This window comes from Hirundo rustica, chromosome 24 (assembly GCF_015227805.2).
Source record: "Hirundo rustica isolate bHirRus1 chromosome 24, bHirRus1.pri.v3, whole genome shotgun sequence".
Lineage (NCBI taxonomy): Eukaryota > Metazoa > Chordata > Aves > Passeriformes > Hirundinidae > Hirundo > Hirundo rustica.
Genome location: NC_053473.1, coordinates 764,841 through 784,505, shown reverse-complemented (window position 1 = coordinate 784,505; position 19,665 = coordinate 764,841). Strand labels below are relative to the sequence as shown.

Here is a 19,665-nt window from a genome sequence, read left to right as displayed (position 1 = left end):
AAACAAAACTTTACAGATTTCAGTTTTATTAGGAACACAGAAGTGTGGGGGGAAGAGCTCATTTAGTGGGACTGAATCTCCAGGGGAAGATCCAACAGTCAGCTCTGAGCTCTCCTGGCTGGATCAGGGACTGGGATCTAAGTCTTCATCTCTGCTCTGGAGCTGCTCCTGTGGCCCTGGACCGGCTGAGATCCCAGCTCTCCCAATGGCAAAGGGAAAGGCTGAGCCTTTCATCTGGGGATGCACCTGGCTTCCCTCATCCCACAGCTCTGCAGCCCCATGGTTGTTTCTCTCCCAGGTGCCAACAACCTCAGTTTCTGCTCACTGAATTAGAAAGTACATTTTTACTGAAAGTTTAGCCCCGATCAGGGACTCACAAGGCTGTTCTCAGGGAGAGAGACTGATGCTGGAGGAGTCACTGGTGTCTCTTTTGAGAAGAACTGGAAGCAAGCCCTGTCTCCTTGAGCTGAGCAGTGTCCAGTCCCCACTGTCCTGCAGTTTGTTCCACTGCAGCCTAGACTCCCACAATAAAGCAAAGCAAAGCACTAGAATCTTAAAATTACAAAATTTCATATTAAATTAGACAGCAGGAAAAAAAAAAAAAAGTGTGGACTTCGAAAACATCCCTCCTTGTTGGTTGTGACGTGGTTGCTTCCAAGTTACTGGGGCTGTGAGCTCCTTGCTGACCAGTCATGCTCAGAGACACCTGAACTGTGCCCAGATACTTCCCTGAATATCTGCAGCTCAGCTGGAGGCTGGAGGGGGTGAAGTTTATTCCACGGCCTCTGCAGCATCTTGCCCTGCACAGGCTGCAGTCCCTGAGGTGAAGGTGAAACATCACCCTGGGAGCCCTGTGGGCTCTGGATGCAGGATCAGACCTCATGGCAGGGCCATAGCACAAGCCCCTGTCACCCCTGACTCGTCAGGGCTGGTCCTGTGTGTCCCCCGTGGTAAAAAGGAAGGAATTTTCCCCTCCTGGAGCCTCCCAGGCTCAGGTGCTGCAGCTGCAGGGAGGAGCAGGGCTCAGGGTGAGCAGTGCTTATCCCTCGTGTCCAGCTTCCTTTGCTGGGCCTGAGCCCTGTCCCTCACTGCTCACAGATTCCTCTGGAATCACAACCAGTTCTGGGGTGCCCAGGGACAGGACAAGGGGCAATGGCCACAAACTCAAACAAGAAGTTCAACCTCAACATGAGGAAGAATTTCATTCCTTGGAGGGTGCAGAGCCCTGCAGCAGCTGCCCAGGGAGGGCCTTGAGTCTCCCTCTCTGGAGATATCCCAAGCCCACCTGGACATATCCCATGTGACCCCTGCTCCAGGTGACCCTCCCTGGGCAGGGGGTTGGACTGGCTGATCCCCAGAGGTCCCTGCCAGCCCCAGCCACGCTGGGGTTCTGTCACTCCCCGTGCTGTGAGGGTGCAGTTGTCGTGGGCACAGGGAGCTGTGCCTTTTCTGTCCATCACCTGGGGAGTTTGAACTGACATCACTTTGGGGGGACGTCCCTCATTTGCCGTCGTTAGATCTGGAGTGTCACAGGGGTGGCATCTCATGAGGAGGCCAATCTGCAGGGAATGGAGTGGGAACCTGAAAGACAATGAGGCACCGTGGTGGAATTTCTGAAGCAAGATTTTTGATAAAACACTAAATCCTAAAGGAAAAAAAAGCCCTCTGGTAGCTGGTGCTAGGCAGTTCAGACAGTGAATATTCCTTTCCTAGGAATATTTCCTTTCCTAGAAAAGGCCGTGGTTTTGTTGGTTCAATTTCTGAGCAAGGATCAATTCCAGACCCTTCTACAGAGCTCTGTGTACCATCACACACACCTCCCGAAAAGCTGAATACATTTTAGAGGGAAGGAGAGCCCTGCACCATTCCAGAGCCTACAGAGCACCATCCCAGGGATGCAGGGAGACCTCCAGCTCCTCCCAGAGCTTTTAAATGCTGGTGGGACCTCTGGGAGCTGTAGCATCTCTGCAGTGCTGGGATGGAGGCGAGCAAGAGTGAAAACCTCTTTTCCTGGCCGTGGAGCCCCAAGTCCCAGCTAAGGAGGGAGACCTGGAGAGAAAATGCTGCTCCACCATGGCAGAGGAGCAGGGATGAGCCTCAGAGACAGGGAGGAGCTGAGCCTTGGCTGAGGGACCGCACAGCACAAGGGATGGAGGTGGAGGGTTCATGGCTGGGCCCTGGGAGAAGCTGAGGAATGCCATAATTGCAGCACAGTTGTGGAAACTGGGAGCTCTCCACCACCCCATAGCCAAAGAAACAGGCTCTGCACTGTGATGAGGCACAGGACCCTGTTCCCAAGGGAAAAAACAGCCCTGCTGAAACTGGTCCAGCTCCTTAGAGGGTATTAATGAGTTCTGCTGCTCACACCAGGGAAGCTCTGGGCTCCTCCTCAGGCTGCTGCAGCTCCCCTGGGCAGAAGGGGAAAGAAAGGGAGAAGAGTTTGGCCCTGGAGCTTCCCTGCTCAGGGCACATCCTGCAGCTCTGCTCCCTTGGCCATGAGCACAGAGCCTTCCCCTCGGGGCTGTGGGTCTGGAACAGCAGATGGGATAGCCTGGAGAATGGGGCAGGTCTGGATGAACAGCAGCCTGGTTCTCTGGGCATCCCTTCGCTCACAGACTCATCTCTGCCTGATTTCATCACCCTCAGCTCTGGGCACCTGCAGCTTGGGCTGTGCTCTGAGGATGAGCACAGGGTGGCCTAAATAACTTTGTTAAAGGAAATCCGGTCTGACAAAGTGACTCTTGTTTGCTAAGGACATCAATGAGCCTGTGGATAAGAGTGACCTGGGAGACAAGTATTTTGCTGGGTTTCCAGAAGCAAAGACCTTAAGGTCAAGCACAGCTCAGAGGGAAAGTCCAAACAGAGCTAAATAATCAACCAGCAGAGAGAGAACACTAGTGAGCTAGCAAACTGCTGCTAATTCCTGTGATTTTGTGACAGCAGAGGGAAAGATTGGTGATGCAGACGTTCAGACAGATCTGGCAGCACTTGGAGTTTGGGGACAAAGTGGCCAAAGGAGGTTTAGAAGGGTATGAAGTGACATACAGGGGAAAAATGCAGCATGACTTCATCTGTGAGATGAGGGGCTCTGGGCTGGCTTTCCTTGGGAGTGAAATTTTGGGGTTATGGTGGACATGAAAAGACGTGAGGAACATCAGGGAAAACAGGAGTTCCATGGCAGCCCAGCAGGACCCATCCAAGACAAAGGAGGATATTTCCAGCAGCGGGGAATGAGCCTTGGGAACTTCCTGCTGAAGGATATTTTCTCTGCTGACCATTTTCCTGGGCATGAGGGAAACAGGGCAAAACCACGGAGGAGAAACCCTCCGATGGATTTTGAATAAAGAGGAAACTCTGTTCCGCTCCAAAGGTTTCTGAGCTGCAAATAAAGGCCCAGGAAGGGGCAAGTGTCAGCGAGGCTCATCCTCTGCCTAATCCCCAGGCACTAAATGCCCATCTAGAATTTCTTCAACTTAATAACCAGAGGAATTGCAGACTGGGAGGTTTTATATTCCTTTGCCGTGTAGATCCTAGCTGGGGGTGTTCTTTCACTGCCACGTTCAGCCTAATCCTTTGGAAAACCCTGCTAAGTCCTGTGCTCCAGTGCTATCCTTTGGCAATGAGTTTTGCGAGTGCCCTGCTCGCTGTGCATTAATCACAGGGCTTTTATTGCTCTAGAGGAGCTGCTGATGCTGGACTGCTATATATAGTCTGTCAGCAATTAGCAGGATGCTTGCAAGGTTATTTAAATATTTTTTTTTCCCCTTATGCCACAACTAACTGGATTCTCTGTATATATGAAAACACTTGAAAGACGAGTGATTACTGCAAGAAGAAAGAAAAGCAGAGAGCCAGCCCTGCTCGGAGCGGGCGGCTCTTTTGACGGGGCTATCTTCTAGAAATGGGATTTTAATCAGGAACCTTTGATTAAAATAGTTTCTCAGGTCATGGCACACCCCTGTGGGCTGGAGGCGTGCAGGGCCCAGCCCAGCCTCACAACCAGTTCCTGGGGATGGATCTCACTGGGAGCAGAGGTTGGACTCAAGGGGTCCTGGATGAGATTTCCCGCAGGGAATAGTGCCTGGCTGCCCGAGCAGTGGGAGCACTGGGCTCGTGGCCATGCCGTGGGGAAGTCCAGGCTGGGACCCGTCTCTGCTGTGCCTGGGACCCCGTCCAGCCCTAGGACAACCCCCATTCCCCCCCTAAAGGCAGCTCCCCCTTGGCTTCACACCTGCCCTTGGCAGGAGGGGCTGCCCTGTGTAAGGGTGGGGGTCTCCGGGCACAGCCAGAGGGGGTGATGGGTTTGATGGGCTGGGTCCAGGTGCGGGATGAGCCTGGGCACACAGCTCCTCTCCGGCACGGGGCTTCAGCACAAAAGAATTGGATCCCCCCGTGCTCCAGACCCCTCCCCGTGACTCTGTGAGTGCTGACTGCTGCAGCAAAACTCATAGGAGTGGGAAGACCTCGACAGCTCCATCCGAGACATCTAGAAAGGTCTGGAAGGATCGGGGGACCCCTCCCAAGCTCTTTGGAAAGCGCTGGACTGCGCCCAGCCGGAGGTGTTTTAATGACTGTTTTGGATCCCCGGGAGCCAACCTCCTCCCACTCAGCCCGGGGTAATTCACCTCCTCCGCCGGGCTGCAGGAGTTGTTGACTGGTGGATTGTGGCTGGTAGAACAGGTTCTCTGCAGGGAGTTGTCTCCGAAACCCTGGGAGACGTGGATGGCCCGAGCCGCGGGTCCCGGCTCGGAGCCTGGCAGCGAGGAGAGCTCTGGTTTTGCGTGGCACTGCTGGGCAGGGCGGCTCTCGCCCCGCGCCGCTGGCACACAAATCACAGCCCTGCCTGTGTCAGGTAGATAAGGAACCATGTGATGCAGCTGGTGGCAGGCAGGGTAAAGGTGCACAGGGAAATAACCTTGCAGGGAGTTCCTCCCTCTTCTCGGGGAGCAGAGTCTCCGGCAGCGCCGATCCCCGCGGCTCCCAGGGCACCTCGGCCTGGATGCCTGCTCAGGTTCTGGGGGCTCTCTGAAACTCCCGGGAAGCAGGAATGTCCTTCAGCAGAAGGAACTGGTCCGATCTCTCCAGGTAAGAGCTGTGGATTAATGCTTAACCCTTTCCACTGCCGGCAGGGAGGGGTGAGGGGGGGCTGCTGGTGGCCGAAGGGGTTTGGGGAGGATGGGAAGAGAGGGCGGCTGCCTTGGGAGTGTTGGTTGTTGTTTGCAAAGGTGTATGTCAGCCCCACGGAGAGCTCAGCGCCGCCGGAGTTTCTTGTGGCTGGGCAAGATCAGAGGCGTTTTTGTTTCTGCTGCCAGGGGAAGCCGAGCCGGGCACAGGAGAATTGCCCGGATAAACATTCTCACCCCACGCCGGATACATTTTGGGACTGTTTCGCCTTTCTTTGGGGAATAGACTGTCCGGGCTGTGCCTCCAGATTTGCTCTGAGCTGTCTGGGGGCGTTTCCAGTCCCCCCGTGCCCATGCAGCCCCCGGGTGCGTGTCCTGCTCTGCCCTGCGGCCGCTGCAGCCCCTGCAGTGCTGAGCAAGCCCTGATTCAGCGGCAGTGACGGAGCAATGCCTGAGCCATCCCCGCAGCACCGCCAACTCCCTCGGCCCTCCCAAAGAGTGATCCAGAGCAGGGGAGGCTCCTGGGCATCCTGGGGTGGGGCAGGGTTTCACACGAGGCTGGAGCAAGGTGGGAGCAGCCCTGACCCCCTGCAGACCCCAGGGCAGTCCTGCCAGCTTCAGCCATGCAGGAGCAGTGATGGAAACTCAAACAGAGCCACGCTGTCCCACAAATCAGAGCAGGAATCCTGGTCCAAGACTTAATCTGGCTCTGAGACTTAATTGCAAATCTCAGTACTGGGTGTAAGAACGGGGAATTCACAGAATCGCAGAATGGTTTGGGTGGGAAGGACCTTAAAGCTCATCCCGTTCCACCCCCTGCCACGGTCTGGGACACCTTCCATTATCCCAGCTTGCTCCAAACCCCAGCCAGCCTGGCCTTGGGCACTTCCAGGGATCCAGAGGCAGCCATGACTTGGCAGCCTGTGGCAGAGCCTCCCCACCCTCACTGTGAAAAACTTCCTTATTTTAGTTGAGACCCCACTACTTGGAGGCCACCAGCTCTCAGCTGGCTCTGCTGTGGGTGGGACAGATCCAGAGGCCATTCCAGTCCCGTCCAGATCCATCTCCTCTGAGCCACGGACCTACCCCAACACCAGCCCGGCTGGGTCCTGCACCCTGTGTGCTTCACAGCCCTGGGAGGCATTTCCTGAGCTCCCCTGAGATGAGGCAGCACTGAAACAGCAGAAATGTCAGAAAGCTCTGCACTAATCATCGACAGGGCAGGAGAGGACAAGGCAGGGACACTCGCCAAAGTTTTTTTAGCTATTCCTTTGTGTTAAAAAACGTAAGATGGCGAAAAATAAATCCCTCTTTGAAAAGAGGAGGGAAAGATTGGCAGAGCATATCCATAGCCTGGTGGGTGGATCACTTAATTACAAATCACTGCCTGTGGAGGAGCTGCCTGTGGATGGTGCCAGGTTTTGTGCTGCCTCAGAAGGAGCCGCGGTAATTCAAGGCAGGAAAATCCCATTTTCACTTTGAAGGAGACTGCCCGTGAAAAATCAAAGCAGTTCCCAGTCATCACGAGGATTTAGCCTGGCATTAGCACTCTGTGCTGTCACCGCGCGAGGGACAGGAGCACGGTGGCACCGGGATCTGCATCCCCCAGCCAGTAACAGTGCGGCTGGGAATGGGCGTGCAGGGATCGATGTGTGTGCAGGGATCGATGTGTGTGTGCAGGGATCGATGTGTGTGCAGGGATTGCAGGGATCCCTGTGCATGCAGGGATCGCTGTGTGTGTGCAGGGATCGCTGTGTGTGTGCAGGGATCGCTGTGTGTACAGGGATTGCAGGGATCGCTGTGTGTGCAGGGATCGCTGTGTGTGTGCAGGGATCGATGTGTGTGTGCAGGGATCGATGTGTGTGTGCAGGGATCGCTGTGTGTGCAGGGATCGCTGTGTGTGCAGGGATGGCTCTGTGTGTGCAGGGATCGCTGTGTGTGCAGGGATCGCTGTGTGTGTGCAGGGATCGCTGTGTGTGCAGGGATCGCTGTGTGTGTGCAGGGATTGCTCTGTGTGTGCAGGGATCGCTGTGTGTGCAGGGATCGCTGTGTGTGTGCAGGGATCGCTGTGTGTGTGCAGGGATCGCTGTGTGTGCAGGGATCGCTGTGTGTGCAGGGATCGCTGTGTGTGTGCAGGGATTGCTCTGTGTGTGCAGGGATCGCTGTGTGTGTGCAGGGATCGATGTGTGTGTGCAGGGATCGCTGTGTGCATGCAGGGATCGCTGTGTGTGTGCAGGGATCGCTGTGTGTGTGCAGGGATCGCTGTGTGTGCAGGGATTGCAGGGATCCCTGTGCACGCAGGGATCACTGTGTGTGTGCAGGGATCGCTGTGTGTGTGCAGGGATCGCTGTGTGTGCAGGGATCGCTGTGTGTGCAGGGATCGCTCTGTGTGTGCAGGGATCGCTGTGTGTGCAGGGATCGCTGTGTGTGTGCAGGGATCGCTGTGTGTGCAGGGATCGCTGTGTGTGCAGGGCTCGCTGTGTGTGCAGGGATCGCTGTGTGTGTGCAGGGATCGATGTGTGTGTGCAGGGATCGATGTGTGTGCAGGGCTCGCTGTGTGTGCAGGGATCGATGTGTGTGCAGGGATCGCTGTGCATGTGCAGGGATCGCTGTGTGTGCAGGGATCGCTGTGTGTGTGCAGGGATCGATGTGCGTGCAGGGATCGCTGTGTGTGTGTAGGGCTCGCTGTGTGTGCAGGGATCGCTGTGTGTGCAGGGATCACTGTGTGTGCAGGGATCGCTGTGTGTGCAGGGATTACTGTGTGTGCAGGGATCGCTGTGTGTGCAGGGATCGCTGTGTGTGCAGGGCTCGCTGTGTGTGTGCAGGGATCGCTGTGTGTGCAGGGATCGCTGTGCGTGCAGGGATCGCTGTGTGTGCAGGGATCGCTGTGTGTGTGCAGGGATCGCTCTGTGTGTGCAGGGATCGCTGTGTGTGCAGGGATCGCTGTGTGTGTGCAGGGATCGCTGTGTGTGTGCAGGGATCGCTGTGTGTGCAGGGATCGCTGTGTGTGCAGGGATCGCTGTGTGTGTGCAGGGATCGCTGTGTGTGCAGGGCTCGCTGTGTGTGCAGGGCTCGCTGTGTGTGCAGGGATCGCTCTGTGTGTGCAGGGATCGCTGTGTGTGCAGGGATCGCTGTGTGTGTGCAGGGATCGCTGTGTGTGCAGGGATCGCTGTGTGTGCAGGGCTCGCTGTGTGTGCAGGGATCGCTGTGTGTGTGCAGGGATCGATGTGTGTGTGCAGGGATCGATGTGTGTGCAGGGCTCGCTGTGTGTGCAGGGATCGATGTGTGTGCAGGGATCGCTGTGCATGTGCAGGGATCGCTGTGTGTGCAGGGATCGCTGTGTGTGTGCAGGGATCGATGTGCGTGCAGGGATCGCTGTGTGTGTGTAGGGCTCGCTGTGTGTGCAGGGATCGCTGTGTGTGCAGGGATCACTGTGTGTGCAGGGATCGCTGTGTGTGCAGGGATTACTGTGTGTGCAGGGATCGCTGTGTGTGCAGGGATCGCTGTGTGTGCAGGGCTCGCTGTGTGTGCAGGGATCGCTGTGTGTGTGCAGGGATCGATGTGTGTGTGCAGGGATCGATGTGTGTGCAGGGCTCGCTGTGTGTGCAGGGATCGATGTGTGTGCAGGGATCGCTGTGCATGTGCAGGGATCGCTGTGTGTGCAGGGATCGCTGTGTGTGTGCAGGGATCGATGTGCGTGCAGGGATCGCTGTGTGTGTGTAGGGCTCGCTGTGTGTGCAGGGATCGCTGTGTGTGCAGGGATCACTGTGTGTGCAGGGATCGCTGTGTGTGCAGGGATTACTGTGTGTGCAGGGATCGCTGTGTGTGCAGGGATCGCTGTGTGTGCAGGGCTCGCTGTGTGTGCAGGGATCGATGTGCGTGCAGGGATCGCTGTGTGCGTGCAGGGATCGCTGTGTGTGCAGGGCTCGCTGTGTGTGCAGGGATCGCTCTGTGTGTGCAGGGATCGCTGTGTGTGCCAGCACGGCCGGGCTGTCCCACCCGGGGATGCTCCCCGGCCGCTCCCCGGCCTTCCCCAGCCCCGTCTCTGCCGGAACCAAGCGAGGCATCGCAGCTGCCCAGCCGCGGGTCCGATCGCCGTGGAGGCTGCTCGGCTGCGGGGTCAGCGGGAGGGAAGGGCAGCACTGCCCTGTCCCTGTCCTGTCCCCAGCCCTGGGCTCCCAGCCGGGCTCTGTTCCCCCGCCGCGCTCCCCTGCCCCGAGCAGGAAGAACAGAAGCCGCAAACGCTGGCGGGGGGTAAAGCGGATTAATTTATGACCGGCTGTGATTACTCAGTAACTCGGAACCAGCCGCGAGTCCTCGCCGTAACGCGGCTCTACCGCTCTGACTTTGGCTAAAAGTCAAATTCACGGCAGAGCCTGAGCCTGCGTGACGCTGGACGGAGCTGGGATGAGCTCCCGGGATGGATCCTGCGCAGAGAGGCTCTGTTGGGGTGCCGGGAGCTCCAGGGGGTTCCCTGCAGTGTTTGTGGCTGATCAAGGGATCGTGTTGGGGGAGATGAACCTGGCTCTGAAAAGCTAGATCCAGCCAATGAAAGTATTTTCCAACACAGTTCATGCGCCGGCACAGCGGGTGGGCAGGTTTGGCACAGAGAAAGGATGGCAGAGCTGGTGTTTTCCAGACAACTTTTTATTCCAAGTGGCGTTTTATTTAAAAAACAAAACAAGCAAAACAAAACAAACAACCCCCCCCAAACAACAACAACGAACCCCGCCCCCCCCCCCAAAACAAACAAACAACCCCAAAACAAAAAGCCATCAACAACCCACATTTGGCTTGTGAAAAATAAAATGCTCAAAGATTATTCCAAACCTTGTCTTTTTGGCTCAGTCTGTGATTATAAACAATTCCCAGTCCAGGCACACGCAGGGGGGAAGAGGAGCCCTGCCAGCCCCATCCTCAGGCACAGCCTCTCAGCAGTTGCCTCCAGCCTCTCATACTTTTGCATTTGAGGCTTTTTGCTCTATAAAAATTAAATTGCCATCTCCACAACTTGGTTTTGGCCTAAAATCTTGTTTCATAGTGGTTACCCTTCCAGTTTGTGTGGTTGAGGTCTGTGTGCTAGCTCAAGGGTCCTGGCCCGGCTCAGTTAGGTTCAATATCCTTCTCCCTGAAGGTTAATTTAATATAGGGATTCCTTTGAAATGAGTGCTCCCTCCAGCAAAAGAAAATGAGAGTTGGGAAGTGAAGCGCTTGCTTTGGGAAGGGCCTGCATCAGCTGGGTGGAGTGAGAGCAGTTTGGGACACTTGGCTCATGCTGGCAACCCTCTCCTCCAGCAAGGTGACTTCTGTCAGCCCTTTGTCCTTGCCCAGGGTGTAGCAGCTTGTTTCTTGTCTGGCACCAGGGCTTCAGGGTGCCCATGCAGGGCACAGCCTCTCCATGTCCTTGTGTTTTGTCCCAAACAGCCTGGCCAGGCAGAGGACCCTGGAGGATGAGGAGGAGCAGCAAAGAGAGCGCCGGCGAAGGCACCGCAACCTGCTGTCGTCCACATCCACGGATGAGGAACCTGCCAGCCCTGCCAAAGACACCAGCCCAGCTTCCAGCAGGTCTGTGGGGTCCTGCTGGCATTGGCCTCACCCCTGACACCGAGCCCTGGCAGCTGCTGCTGCGCGTGGTGGGAATGGCTCCTGGCTGAGGAAGGGTTCAGCTGTGGGAAGAGCTGTGCTCCAACCAACAGCCCTTGGGAGGAGGGACGGGCTCCCCGGGAGGAGCACGAGTGGGGCTGTCTCAGGTGGGCTCCCCCTGGCACAGGAACAGGAGTGCTGGGGGTGGGCTGGTGCCAGGGCCGAGCTGGGGTGGGATCTGCAGCAGGTGCCCAGCTCAGCAGGGCAGGAGAGCAGAGCAGGCAGAGCTGGCTGTGCTGCCCCTCCGGACCTCACAGTGACGCTGTGGGACCTTTGCTCAAGTGGGCATCTGACCCAAAGGGTTTTCCAGCGGTGCTTCCAAAGTCCCTGGCTGCAGGGAGCTGGGATTTGACGTGCTCTGGGATCAGGCTGCCCTTACACAACCTGACCCACTCTCTAAATTTATCCTGGAAGTGTCCAGTATGGTTTGTGTCCACAAGGAGACTCCCACTCCAGAGGTGTTTCTGTGTTTCAGACAGGATGGAGTTAGGATTGGGGTGGATCGGGCTGGGCATGACTAAAATGAACCAGGTGGGAAGGACTAGTTCCTCTTCCCTGGTGCTGACACAGGCTGGCCATGAGGTGACTGCAATTCAGGAGGAGGGAAAGTGTTATCCCATCTGCTTCCCAGTCCTGGCACAGCCTGCCAGGAGCCCTTCTGCCCCTTCCCAGACCTTGTGCCTGTTTGCCCAGGGGAAGGAGGGGAAACAGCTTTTCACAGGTCGTGTTGGGACTGTGGGTGGACCTGCCAGAGCAGATTGACTTCCAGCCAACACTTCCCACTTAAAGCTGGTGGGATTTTTCCTAGTCCAGTGAAGAGACACAGCCACACTTCTTATCCAGCACATTGCCCTGAGCCTGGATCTCCTTGGCACAGGACTTGGTGGGTGCTGGTGTCCTGGGACAGGGCTGCGGAAATGTTTCATCTCTACATCAAAAAGGAAAAAAGAATTTTAATGCAAACTTTTTCTCACACAGCTGATCTGGGGTGATTGGGATGAGAGTGGCTGCAAGCCCTGGTCTGCAGAGGACCCCAGGATGTTTGTGGGGTTTTTATGTCCCTCCCCAGAGCCTTTTGCTTCACTTGCAGCATGAAATCCACCCCTCTAGCCCCAGATGCTGAGGTTGTCATCCCATATTATCCCTATCCCTAGACCTCCATCCCTGGTGAAGCCGCAGTCTCCGGAGGATGGGGAGGAGCGAAAGCTCTCGGAAGGGATGAAGACACAAGAAGGGAGAAGGACAAGATGCCTCCCACCCACGTCTGAAAAGCTGAGGCAGGAGAAGGAGCAGAAGGAGCCAGGGGAGGGAGAAAGCTGCCTGGAGACAGGGTCACAGCCCCGCGGGAGGCAGGAGAGCAGCCGGGCTGCAGAGCCGGCCCAGGAGACAGCCAAGGGCAGAGGGGCCCCAGCAGGAGACAAGAACCTGGAGCCAGCCTCTGAGAGGAAGGTGGTGGTGAGGGCACGGCTCCAAGACAAAGACCAAGGAGTGTGGACTCCTCGGGGGGAGCAGAGGAAGGAGGTGAAGGAGCCGCCGGAGGTGGGGAGCTGCCGGCTCCGGGAGGTGAAGATCCTCACCAGGGTGGGAAACCGCTGCACCGAGGAGAAAACCTCAGCAGTGACCTCATCTCTGGAGCAGCAGGTGAGAAGGAACGGATGGGGCACCAGGCTTTGGGGAGAGAGCTCCTGGATGCTGGGAGGACCAGAGAGAGGGACAGCCCAGCAGTACCAAAAGGAGGGAAATCAGACTTGAAGGATTTGGAGGGATGTTTTTCTGAGGGCTGCAAAGCACTAGGTGGTGGACAGGGTCCCACTGCCCCCCTCCCCTCCCTGGTCTGTGCTGTCCTGATCAACTTCTCCAGCAAGTCCCTCTGACTGTCATCATGGTGACACTGAAGGGCCATTTGGGACTCTGTATGCCCAATTGAGACAGGAAAGATCTGGAGGATTTTGATCTCAAACTCAGTTCCCATCCTCACTGCTCAGCTTCTGCACTTCAGTCTTCCCTGCAGGCTCTGCAGGGATGCATCTGATGTCTCCTTTTTCCTCAGCAGCCATCCAGGAACCCCTCAAAGCAGGTAATCCAGCTGTCCCCTCCCCGAGATGAACCTACAGAAAAGCCAGATCCTTCTCCCACTCACGTCACCTTCAGCAGCTCCATCCGACGGGCCAGCCCAAGAACCGTCTCCTTTCGGGTAAGAGCTAAAGCAGGTGGGGAAAGGATTCCATTGAGGCGGTGGAGGCTGGGGGGAAGGAAGGATTGCTTTGGCCTCTGGGTTACGTGAGCAGAGCCTGTTCCCAGAAGTGTGTTCAAAATTTACCTTTGGTTTGGGTTTGGGCAGTTCTGCTTCCTTCTCCCTGTTCTCCTTCTCCGTGTCAGACTGAAGGCGTGTGAGGATGAACATGTCCAGTTCATCTACCTTGTGCTGGCCAGAAAACTCATGGGAAGTGACAAGAAAACAGGGAGCTCATTGTCCTCAGAATTTCCAGTGTCACAGGAATTACCATCCACCTTCCAGCCTTTCCAGTCTTATGTGAAAGCACAGGATAAAAATAACATCCATCCTCTCTCTCATCCCATGTTACAGTCTGAGAATATATTTCATTTCAAAAGAGGTCTCTGGAATAAAGTAATTGAAGAGGCTGGGAAAACCAAGAACTGCCAAGATCCTCCCTGCTGTGAGTCAGGGCTGACTGGCTACACTTGATTGACTTCCATGAGCTTTTATTGGGAATAAAACTGTTATCACCATAGAGTGTCTGGGGAGCTTTGAGATATGAAATAAGCTCTGGTGTGGGTGCAAATGCAGCTTTCCTGGGGGAGATCAGTGAGATAGTGCTTATCTTGGATAACCAAAGTTCACTGCAGGATCTCCTCTCCTTGTGTCTTGCAGATCATCTCCAGGAAGCAGAAAGAAGAGAGCCAAAGCCCTCTCACAAGGAGGTCAGCCCCTCTCATCATGTTGGGTGTTTTTGGTCCTGCTGGGCAGGAATTGCCACCCTTTGTTTTCCAAGGGAGGAGGAGGTGATGGGTCTGGCAGGCCTGGCATAGATCTGCTGGACATTGGTCCCCAGGGTGCTGGACTGGGCAGGCAGTGATGCTTGGCAAGGGACAGGACAATGTCCAACGTGCAGCATGCATCTGAATGAGATCCTGGAATCACAGAATGATTTCAGTTCCAAGGGAGCCTGAATATCTTGTTCCAACCCCTGCAATGGGCAGGAACATCTGCTGCTCTCCCAGGTTATTCCAATATCCCCCAGCAAGCCCCAACTCTCTCCTGTCACGTAGTTCCATGTTGGTGCCTGTGTCTGCACAGGTCCCATCCGTGGGACATCAAAACAGGTCTGTGAGCAACCTGACGTGGCTTTGGTGACCAGATCCGAGATGTGTCAGTGTTCAGTGTGGCCCTGGAGGGGGGGTGGCACACAGAGATCTCGGTCACTAGCAGGGAATGGACTGCTTGGTTCGCCTGGCAGAGAGATGCAGCAGTGCCTGGGTGGGATGGGGCCTTCTCCTGCCAAGTGCAGCTCCCCAGGACCATGAGCTGAGTCCCAGGAGATGCTGATGGGGCTGGTTTTAACTCTTCCCTCGTCTTCACCAGCGCGAGTCTGAGGGTCCCAGGCAGCAGCAACACCATTGGGGAGAAGCTGGAAAAGTACAACTCGGCTGTGCAGGTACCACAGACCCTCGGAGGGATGTGTGGGGAGATAGAGGGGGTGGCCTGGAGCCGAGTGGGGAGGGGAGGGCCTGAGCTGCACCAAGTACCAGAGCTGATGGGGATGAAGGAGATGGTCTCAGGTGGGAAAAAGGGGTTGGCCTCAGGGTTTTAGGAGCAGGGGCCCTTGGAGGGGGTGTGGGGATGCTGCCTGGCCCTGCAGGGAGGGGATGTCCTTTGGAGAGGGTCTGGGGGCGCTGTGCTCTCTTGGGGGAAGCGCACAAGGCTGTGAGCCGGTGATGGGCGGGGGGACCCACGGGGCTCAGGGTGCGAACCAGAAGCTGGACTTTGCTTTTCACCCCTCGGGGTGCAGCACAGCCCTGCCGACGTGCCTCTCTCTCCCAGCGCTCGGAGGGGGTGAAATCCTCCGTGCCTGTCCAGAAGAGTCGCCTGCTCTCCTCGGAGGGGGTGGCGAGCAAGCGCAACTTCTTCGAGGGAAGCGCTCCCAGCAAGGCGGAGCCGGCTGCTGCCCGGAAGGTGAGGCAGGAGCTGCGCTGAGCTCCCGGCGGGTCTGTGCCGGGCCAGGCACCGGCTTTGGGGCAGATCTGCCCCTCTTCGGACACCGGGCTCAGCCTGGCAGGCTGCCGCTGGGATTGGTGGGAGCCGGGTCCCAGGGCTGCGCTCGGGCACCGGAGCTGCCCCGGCGCTGTGCGGGTTCCTGCCGAGCGCTGGAATTTGAGGAGCTGGGATGGAGCCAGGGTGTGGGCCGGGCTCTGTCTGCTGCAGCTCCGCTCAGTCTCCCTGTGCCCTGGGGACCGGGCCGGGTTACATTCGTGCAGAGGGAGAGCTGCTGCTGTAACCCTGGTGTCCCTCCGTGTGCCACAGGACAGCCTGAAGATCCCAGGATCGGTGACATCCCGCATTAATCTGTGGATCAGCCGAGCTCAGGAGCCTGCCAAGGAGGAAAACAGCAAGGTACCACCTTGTGTCAACTTCAAGTGAGAGCCCTGAGACCAGGCAGTCCCGCTGCGCCTCAGGGCGGGGTTGGAGGGTGAATTAACCCTTGGCTGGACCTGTTAAAGGGTTTGAGAGTAGTTTAGCCAGGTTTGGAGGTCTCAGAGCTGCAGGGCCACCATAACGAGATATCAGGGCTCTACTTGTTGCTGTGTCCTGACTGTGAACCCCAAATTCCTAAGACAGCCAATTCCAGCCCGTAGTGGGTTGAGAGGGAGCAGGAGGCAGCGGGGTGCATGTCCCAGGACACGCAGGGGTCCCTGACCCTGCCCCCCCAGCATGATCCTATCTCTGCCATCCCATCTGCTCTGTCTGGAAGAGCAGCTCTGCCTGGAGGCCAAGGGAGAGGAGCTGTGTGCTCGGCCCCTCAGCTCCGAGGGGCTTGGAGACCTGTGTGTGCTTGGAGAGGTCCTGGAGCCATCTGCACCCCCACATGAAACCAGCCTCCAAAAAGAGGGGGGCTGGTGGCTGTAGGTGCAAAGTGCCCAGGGGGACTCAATGGTCATCACTTGGCCACTGTGGCTACTTTCTGGACATGTGCAGGAGAGGGACAAGAGAGCTTTTGGCCCCAGGGTGGTTTGGTGTCTGTGGAAAGGAGGGGCTCAGCAGGTCCTGGGCAGGTCTCACTGCTCACAGCAATGGAGGGCTTTGGCCACTGCTTGTGGCAGCCAGCTGGCCCAGGAGCACAGCTCCAGCCTGGCCCTGCAGCCAGGGAGATCAACACTGCCCAGACATGTCCATGCAGCTGTGCCAGCAAAGGGTTTGCTCCTGGAGTCACTCCTGCAGCTTCTTGATCAGTTCTCCTTTAACTGTACCTGCTTCACTTCTGTGGCTGGAGCTGCACTTGGCTCTGGGGGTCTCACAGGTACAGGATCCCAAAGCTGGTGGTTTTACCTGGGCATTGTGTGCTTCAGGGTTTGGATACAGTCAGACCAAGGCAACGCTGCACATGATGCATGGGGAGAACTTTCTCATGTCACTTCTGACTCTTCTGTTTGCAGGAAATCCGGAGAATCAACAGCTTGGCAAAGCGAGACGTCTGGATAAAGCAGCCTGGAGACACCTCTGGAGATACCAAAGTAATTATGGAGCTGCTCTGAAACCTGGTGCAGCCTCTGAGGCAGGGGCAGAGCCAGGAGACTGGGGGGAGAGGGGATGTGGGGGTCATCAGGACCCTGTGACTTTGGGGAGTCAGCAGGAGGGGACAACTGGAGGCATCTGTAAGGGAAAGAAGAACTCTGGTCTGGGAGGAGAAGGGAATTGGCCTGTGATGGGATTTTGGGGATGCCTGCCTGCCCCTTCCCCTGCTGGGGACAGCCGCTTCCTGGTTAAAGAGCTGCCTCTGGGGTGACTGCAGCCTCGGGCACAGCCTCAGTAGTTCCCACTTTCTTTTCCAGTTGCAGTGATACCAGCTGTGGTATCAGACCATCTGGGAAAAACTGGTTTGCTCCAAAGATCGAAGCCCAGCCCAACCCAACCGTCCAGCAGCCACTGCCACGAGTCCCCCGTGCCATGTGTGGGTGCAGCCCAGGTCATGGGGTCCTCTGCTTGTGGCATGGGAAGGAAGAAGCCTGGAAGAGTCTCCCTGTGCCCCTCGTCCCCACTCACTGCCTGTCTGGGGGTGTCCAGGCCTGCAGGCTCCCTGCAGATGCTGAAGGCAAACTCCTGCCTTGTTTGCCCACCACATTTTGCTGTTCTGTTCCTGATCTCTGCCTGTGCCCCGGAACTGCCCTGGCAGAGGGGATCCCCCACACAGCTCCCTGGCAGCTGGAAGATGCCAGTGGGGCAAGAACCTGTCTGGCCAAGGGAGTTCCAGCTGCACATCCAGGGACCAGGTCCGTCCCTGCTACCTGGGGCAGGTGGGGCAGGCAGGTGTCACTGCCCTGCCAGGCTGTCACTGCCAGAGTGACCCAAGTAGGGGCTGATGTTAATGAAGTCACACGAGCGCTCGGAGATGTCCCATGGAAGAAGGGAGGACTTGGCCCTGGTGTTTCCTTCCACATGCAGTTGAACCAGAGACTTGTCCCTGTCCCTGCCATGCCCTGCCCCTGCAAGCAGTGACCCTGGATCCAGTGACCCAGGGAGGGTGAGCTGGCCCTGGCCATGGGCACAGCCCTGTTGGGGGTTTCGTGGAGCTGAGTGCCCTGTGCTGGGCCTCATTTCCCTCTTGTGTTTCCTTCTGAGCCCTTTGCTGTGCAGCCCCTGATCCTGCATTCCCTGGGCTGCTGAGCCCACCCAGCAGGAGTGGGGGATGCTCTCTTGAGGCATTTAGGGTGGCTTTAGGGTGCCAAGGGCAAAGGGCTCAAACTCTCCTATTGGGGCCATTCTTAGGGTTTGGGTTGTGCCTTTAGCAGCCGCTGTGGTGACGAATTCAGTGTGGGAATCTGCTGCTGCCCCTGGAGCTGCTCCTGCTTGTCAGGCTTGGAAAGCTTGGGAAAGGACTTGGGTTTCTCTGTGCCTTTTTTTTTTTTTTTTTTCTAATAAAAATTGCTCTTTCTAAGATGCTCTTGGTCTGGGACTGGAAACCGTTCCCTTCCCTTCTCCCGATGAGGGTAAAATAGGGAAAACCCCAAATCAAATGTGTCCTAGGGGGTTAAAAACAGACTCTTCCCTTCTCCTTGCAGCAGCCCGGGCTGGGAGCAGCGGCTGCGGGAGCGGGGCCGGAGCTGCCGGGCAGGGTCTGCTCCTGGCACTGGTGACAGCGCTGCCTTATCAGCGTCCCGGCCCCGGTGACAGCTGGGCTGGCTTGTGTCAGCCCCTCGGGCACTCACGTATCTCGGTCCGGAGGGTTTAAAATAGCAAATCTCTGAGGCCACACAATAGCTTGGGCTTATATGGGCTCCTGGGGGGGAAGGGGGAGCGGCGGAGGGGGCCGGGGCCGCGGCTGCCGAAATAGCAGCTCACAAGTGTTGCATTCCTCGCTGGGCGCCGGGCGCATTCCTGCGGCGCTGCCCGCCCCGGGGTGGGCGCTGGAGCCCCCTTAAAGCCTCCTGCCCCAAAGAGCCTTTCCCAGACCCCGCCGGCTCCCCGCACTCCCCGGCACCACCGGCGCTCAGGTAGGGCTGGGGCGGCGCCCGCCCCTCCCGGGGAGGGATGCGCTGGATCCAGGCCCGGGAGGGAATCGGCTCCGGGCTCGGGGGGACCCCCGGCCGCTCTCTCCGGGGTGTTTTATGCCATTCCCATGCATAAAGCGTCAGGAGCCTCTCCAACGGGTTGTATTTGCAAATTGTCCTTTGAACCACCGCGATGGGTGCCCAGGTGGCTCAGATGGATTTTGGCCGCCTCGGTTCCGGGGAAATCTCCCGGATCCCCATTCCCTGTGTCTCTGCAGGGGACAGCAGGGATGTTGTGATGCCCGTGGCCAGCCCCCCCAGGCCAGGGTGGGGTTAGGGATGAGATGCTCCCGTGCCTGGTCCGACGCTGCCAGGCAGGGACGTGACCCATTCCTGGAGCACATGGTGGGAAAGGAGAGCTCCATGTCTGGGCAGCCTGGAGGAAAGTACTGAACTCGGAACTACGGAGGATTAACTCGGCCCCAGAGCTGTGAGCAGCCAGCCCTGAGCTAAAGGATAGGGGGATTTCGAGGAGTGTGAGGAATATCTGGATTGTTTAACACAGAGCAAATTCTGGGAGAGTTTTTGTCGTCAGTGCAGTATTTCCTCTTTATCTCTGTAATGTCTGCTGGGTTCTCCTAATTCTACCAAATCAAGATTTCCAAGCTTTAATGAGAAGGCTTATGTGTTTCTGTGCAGAGGATGCATAAATATTTCCTTGAGCTGCTTTTTCTCTTGTGCATCCTCTTAACAGTGCTGGATTTGTTGCTGTTCCCTCAGCTATGTGGGATCACAGGGCAATGAGAATGCAGGACAAGGCTTTCACACAGTTGGGACTGGGAACCCTCTTCTCCCGTGTGATGAAATTATTGTGTGGAGCCTTGGCCAAACTCGGGGCATCAGGACCATGCTGAGCCTGAGGGAAAAGTGGGATTTGATGTTCGTGGGGAAGCAGAGATCCTGGGGATGGTGCTTAGAGCCAAGCCCCGGACCCCTCACAGGAAAAGGAACAGTGACAGCAGGAGCAGGCGGTGATCCCAAGGCAGATGAGGCTGAGTTCTGCTTTTATTTGTCTCCAAAAAGCACCTTGTGAATAACAGTGACATTAGAGACCCTCTGGAGCCGTGGTTATGCCAAGGTTCCTCTCCTGGAATGCCCCTTTTCCATGCCTGAG

The 19,665-nt window shown here is 56.9% G+C and overlaps 1 protein-coding gene across 2 annotated transcripts; it reads left to right on the top strand.

The window, feature by feature from the left end:
- The first annotated feature begins 4,902 nt into the window (after positions 1-4,902).
- On the top strand, positions 4,903-17,885 carry LAD1 (ladinin 1). 2 transcript variants are annotated; one of them, XM_040085594.1, is made up of 10 exons: positions 4,903-5,085; positions 10,548-10,688; positions 11,921-12,407; positions 12,820-12,960; positions 13,660-13,709; positions 14,371-14,443; positions 14,830-14,961; positions 15,310-15,399; positions 16,440-16,517; positions 16,836-17,885. In XM_040085594.1, exons 1-10 carry the CDS (start codon positions 5,048-5,050, stop codon positions 16,842-16,844), a joined length of 1,239 nt encoding a protein of 412 aa, XP_039941528.1. In that variant the 5' UTR covers positions 4,903-5,047; the 3' UTR covers positions 16,845-17,885. The 2 variants fall into 2 exon arrangements, with proteins under 2 accessions (XP_039941528.1, XP_039941527.1); XM_040085593.1 differs by having other exon boundaries at positions 12,817-12,960.
- The last annotated feature ends 1,780 nt before the right edge of the window (positions 17,886-19,665 follow it).

Coding starts and splice junctions, on each gene's coding strand:
- LAD1 (XM_040085593.1), top strand. CDS start 5,048: ATGTCCTTCAGCAGAAGGAACTGGTCCGATCTCTCCAG. Junction 13,710..14,370: donor CAAAGCCCTCTCACAAGGAG/GTCAGCCCCTCT, acceptor CGTCTTCACCAG/CGCGAGTCTGAGGGTCCCAG. Junction 15,400..16,439: donor CCAAGGAGGAAAACAGCAAG/GTACCACCTTGT, acceptor TTCTGTTTGCAG/GAAATCCGGAGAATCAACAG.